The sequence below is a fragment of the Mandrillus leucophaeus genome, unplaced genomic scaffold (assembly GCF_000951045.1).
Source record: "Mandrillus leucophaeus isolate KB7577 unplaced genomic scaffold, Mleu.le_1.0 Scaffold2, whole genome shotgun sequence".
NCBI classification, from domain to species: domain Eukaryota; kingdom Metazoa; phylum Chordata; class Mammalia; order Primates; family Cercopithecidae; genus Mandrillus; species Mandrillus leucophaeus.
The window spans coordinates 2855412-2860479 of record NW_012102031.1 but is presented as its reverse complement, the minus strand read 5'-3'; the positions used below and the strand labels follow the sequence as shown (position 1 = coordinate 2860479).

Sequence of the window (5068 nt, the reverse complement as noted above, 5' to 3'; positions counted from 1 at the left end):
CCTCCTCCTCCCCTCCTCCTCTCCTCCTCTCCTCTCCTCCTCCTCTCCTCCTTTCCTCCTCTTCTCTTCCTCTCCTCTCCTCCTCCTCTCCTCTTCCTCCCCTTCTCCTCTCCTCTCTTCCCCCTCTCTCCTCTCCTCTCCTGCTCTCTCCCCAGGGTATGTATGTGGGGAACTTAAGAGAAAGTTTGTTGTTTAGTGGTTCCCACTCTACTGGCGTAAAAATTGGTGATAATTCAGAAGGGGCCTGTTGCAGTCTTGGTGACAGTCTTTGCAGTGTACCCAGAGTACTTATGACACCCTCTCCTGGATGCATCGTCTCCATAGAGCACCCTTCTGTGCTGCGGTGATGGCTGTGCCAGTTAGAAGTTGCTCTGGTTGCCCGCAGCCCGCCTTGAGATACTTTACTCTGGCAGCGGCTTTCTTAGCCGTGCGTTGCGACATCAGCATATGAGTGTAGACACCTGATATGGCTGGGTGAACAGTTCATCATGTGGGTTCTTCCTTAATTGGGCTGCCCTTCCCCTCAACTAGTTCAAGTTTTGACCTTTCTGGAAGTGTCGTGTTCCCTGAGCTTTAATCACCACTGTGGGCTGGGCCTGCTGGGCATGGCATTGAGCAGAGGAATGACATCCATACCTTGATGTCTGTGCCGCGGGAGGCGCTGGCTGCCTGGCTCCCTGGGAGCTCAGCGGGCCCCCCACTGGCTCTCTCCTTTCTCGCCCCCTCCCCTGAAGTGGTGGCCCCTTTGTTCTGGGCTCCATCACTGAGGAGAGAAGAGGGCACCTGCATTTACCCATCGCTCACAGCAGGACAAGTACCACGCTGTTGCAGAATCTCATTTAAAGCTCAGAACAGCCCTGTAAAGGCATCACCTCCCTGCTCTAAAATGAGGAAACTGAGGCCCAGTAAATGACTCACTCAGAGCCAAACAACCAGTAAGACATTCTGCTTCCTGACCGTATATTATCCTGCACACAGCAGCCTTCACTCAAAGTGTGACACATCCCCCCCGTGCATTCAAGTGACCTGAGTGGGGGTGGAGGACGGAGGCTGCTGTTAAAATGCATTTTCTTGGGCCTTTGCTGAATTCGAGTTTTTGAGGATAGGGCCCTGGAATCTGCATCTTCAATAGGCATACCCCCATCCCTGCTCCCAGGTGATTCTTTACACACTGAAGTTTGACAACCTGCCCTTGATCCTCTCTTTGGGGAGATCAGAAAAGGAAATTCCACAGCTGGAAATGTGTGAGTCAGAGGCTGCAGGCAGACCCAGCTCTACCCTCCGTGGGAAAGGGAAGGACTGCCCTCTAGTCCCAGATAGACTAACTCCCCTGGACTGCCAGACAGATGGCCATTCTGGGAGACAGCAGTTTGACCTGTTTGCTCAGCCGCTGTCCTCTCCACCCTGAGGGACCTTAGGGCTTCAGATGTGGGGAGTTCCTCCCATTTGCCTTATAGTTATAAAACGGTTGTTATAAAACGATCCCTCATAACTGCACAGCGTTTTCGTGGGATTTCGTGGACATGATCTCATCCGAGCCTTCCAACAGCCCTGGGAGGTAGGCACGGCAGGCACGGGAGGCAACTCGGCCCCAGGCGCACATGGGTAGGTAATCAGTGGGAAAGTGTCCCTAGCTGCTTCCCTTCCTTCCCCAGGAGAAGTGACTGCCACCAACAGGCCCCCCAAGGTCAGCAAGCTTGGCCTGTGGCCTTTTGCTTTTTCACACCCACAGAAGAGGTGAAGCTGGGGCTCTTTGCAAGCAACAGCAGCCTATCCCACCCCAGAGTCCTGAGCTCCACGTCAGCAGGGCAAGGGGACGGATGGTGTTGTCTCTCTCTACCCATGCAACTCGGTTTGCGTCCTGCTGTGGAGGATGAATTGGAGGGTAGATGTAAGCAGGAGAGAGCAGTTACGAAGCTCCTAGAAGCGTGGTAGGAAAGGAGGAGGATCCGAGCTGGGGCGGTACCAGTGGGGACAGAAAGGATTGACCCTGAGAAGGTGCCCGCAGTGGGGCCTGCTGGATTCAGTGACCGATGGGATTTGATAGGTGGGGAGGAGGAGGAGGCTGGTAGGCCTGGGCTTCTGCCAGAGTAACTGGGAGGTTGTTGATCTGGGGAGTGCCTGTGTGACTGAGGGACACGTCCAAGCCGTAGTCAGCTCTGTGGATGTGGACACCTGGCAGAGCCATGAGTCTGGGTCATCCAAACATATGTGGGGTACAGGGGCCAGATGGAGCCCTCTTGTCATTTTTGTTATCTGACGGTAATTATGAAGTCCAGAAAGAGAATTGGAAACGCTGGCAGTTTAACTAAAGCTGGATGGCAAGAGAGGGACATTTGGAGGCTCCCTACCTGCCTTCACTCCCCGTCCTGCCGCCCAGGCAGGATATCAGATGAGGAGACGTTGAGCTCACAGAACACCCCATGAGAAGTCTTACAGCATCAGAGGCTGTCTGCCAATGCGCCTGCGATGGCTTATAGAAACTGCTGCCACCTCGAATTAACCTCTCTCCCTAGGCATTGTGCATCAGTAGGTAACCAGGTAAAGGACACCGGGGGTGGGTAGCCAGCTGGAGGGGGCGTGATTTCCTCCCCCAACAAAACCTGCTTCCCTGTGTTCTGAGCCCATGATGTCCTGTTTTTAAACCCGATTTTCCATCTACACTGGGAGCTTTGAAGTTCGCTCAGTGTGGAGAATCACGTGCTCAGTGAAAGACCCAAGCGGAGAGAGTGGGGAGCTGGTTCCCCTGGGCCTGACGCTGCAGAGCTGAATGTCAAAGCAGGGCCCTCAGAGACCTAAGCGGAGGGTAATTATCACTTCTCCACAACTAGATTGCAGGAGTCAGCCAGCAATTGATTTTTTTTTTTCTACTACAGATATTTCATTGTTTAATTGGTAGTGACACAGATGGCTGGCTCGCACCAGGGCGTCACAGTCCGACTCGCGAAAGCCAGACTGTGGGGACTGCGGCCTCTCCCGACATCCTTGGGCAGGTGGGGCTAGGACAGGCCAGCTTCCCTGCTTAATTTTTCAACCACAAAGCAAAAGTAAGCGTCTGAACCTGAGACATGCTTCTGTGAACCGGTCAAGCTGTCCTCAGCAACATGGGTCCACTCTAAGCTGGACACCTTGGAGTGTTCAGAAATGAGAGGAGGACAGGGAACTCTGGCCTAGACAGCACGTGGGAGATAAACTATCAGGAGCACTTGGAGGTGGCGATCAAGTATCAGAGCCCTGGAAACTGCATTGCTGGTGGAATGAAGCCAGAACTCTGCACATTGTGTTCAAACCCTTCGTATCCAGCCCATGTACCTTCACCCTTATTCCTACCCAAACCTGCCCTGAACTGTGCCAGCCCAGCTGGAGGACTTGAATGTGATTTTTGGTTGTTTGGTTGGCTATATTGGACCCCAGGTGCAAAATGCTGATTGTGCACCTTAGTTCACGGCACATTGCCACCGGTGAGCCTTGGAAGGCCTCTTACTTTACCTTTCTCCTTCCCTCCCAGTCCTTTCTCCTTCCCTCCCACTCCTTTCTCCTTCCACAGGCAGCCACCCTCATGTGTTCAGCCTATGTCCTCAGACATCTTTGTATCCTTGAAAAGTGTGCAGTATTATTTTATGTAGTGTGCTGTGCTGTTTTGTTTTGTTTTTTGAGATGGAGTCTTGCTCTGTTGCCCAGGCTGGAGCGCAGTGGCACTTTCTCAGCTCACTGCAACCTCCACCTCCCGGATTCAAGCCATTCTCCTTCCTCAGCCTCCCTGGGATTAAAGGTGTGCGCCACCATGCCCGGCTAATTTTTGTGTTTTTAGTAGAGACGGGTTTCACCATGTTGGCCAGTCTGGTCTCAAACCCTGACCTCCGGTGATCTGCTCACCTCAGCCTTCCAAAGTGCTGGTATTACAGGTGTGAGCCACCGCGCCCGGCCTGTAGTATGTTTTTATTTACATGAATGGTATTAGGCTATAGATCTCACTCTTTAACATTTTCATTTGAACTATCCATTTTAAAAGGAATTATCCAAGTTACGACACATGGAACTAGTCCGTCGCTTCTGTCTGCTGTAAAACATTCTATCACATTCCTCACATTTTCCTTACCCAGTCTTCTAGAAATAGACATCTAAGTTGTTGCCAGCTCCTTGCTATCCCAAAGAGAGATGCAGGGAACATATTTGTTCTGGCCCCATATAGACCTGTGCAAAGATCCAACAGATTCCCAGGGGTGCATGGCCAAGAGTGGCTTTTCTGGCTTGTAGCTATGCACATGCTCAAATCCACTAACTTTTACCTGTTGCTCTACAGAATAGCTGCACCAGTGTTCTCACCCACCAGCAGTGACAAAGGTCCCCCTTCCTCCACCTACCAATATTTTGGATTATCCAATTTTCTGATTTTTCATTAATCTCGTAGTTGTAAAGTGGTCTCTTCCTTTCTCTTTTTTTTTTGGAATGGAGTTTTGCTCTTGTCGCCCAGGCTGGAGTGCAATTGTGCGATCTCAGCTCACTGCAACCTCCACCTCCTGGATTCAAGCAATTCTCTTGCCTCAGCCTCCCGAGTAGCTGGGATTACAGGCATGTGCCACCATGCCCAGCCAATTTTTGTATTTTTAGTAGAGACGGGGTTTTACCATGTTGGCCAGGCTGGTCTCGAACTCCTGACCTCAGGTGATCAATCCGCCTTGGCCTCCCAAAATGTTGGGATTATAGGCGTAAGCCACTGCACCCGGCCATCTCTTTGTTTTAATTTGAAGTTTTCTGATTACTAATGAAGATTACTTCTTTTGCCTGGTGCAGTGGCTCATGCCTGAAATCCTAGCACTTTGGGAGGCCGAGGCAGGCGGATCACTTGAGGTCAGGAGTTTGAGACCAGCCTGGCCAACATGGTGAAACCCTGTCTCTACCAAAAATACAGAAATTAGATGGGCGTGATGGTGTGCACCTGTAATCCCAGCTACTTGGGAGGCTGAGGCATGAGAATCACTTGAACCTGGGAGGCAGTGGTTGCAGTGAGCTGAGATCGTGCCACTGCACTCCAGCCTGGGTGACAAAGGAGACTCCATCTCAAAAA

General features: G+C 51.7%; 1 protein-coding gene across 2 annotated transcripts in view; it reads left to right on the top strand.

Annotated features, from left to right (window-relative positions):
• FAM83F (family with sequence similarity 83, member F) overlaps positions 1 to 5068 on the top strand; it is a 35002-nt gene that overhangs the window by 12716 nt on the left and 17218 nt on the right. Inside the window, exon 1 of one of the 2 annotated variants that reach the window (XM_011978810.1) lies at positions 2113 to 2541. The exons of the other annotated variant lie outside the window; for it this stretch is intronic. Coding sequence (XP_011834200.1) covers positions 2470 to 2541 — 72 coding nt within the window. The 5' untranslated portion in view covers positions 2113 to 2469. Of the gene's footprint in view, positions 1 to 2112; positions 2542 to 5068 lie in introns of those variants that run through there. 2 annotated transcript variants of the gene reach the window in all.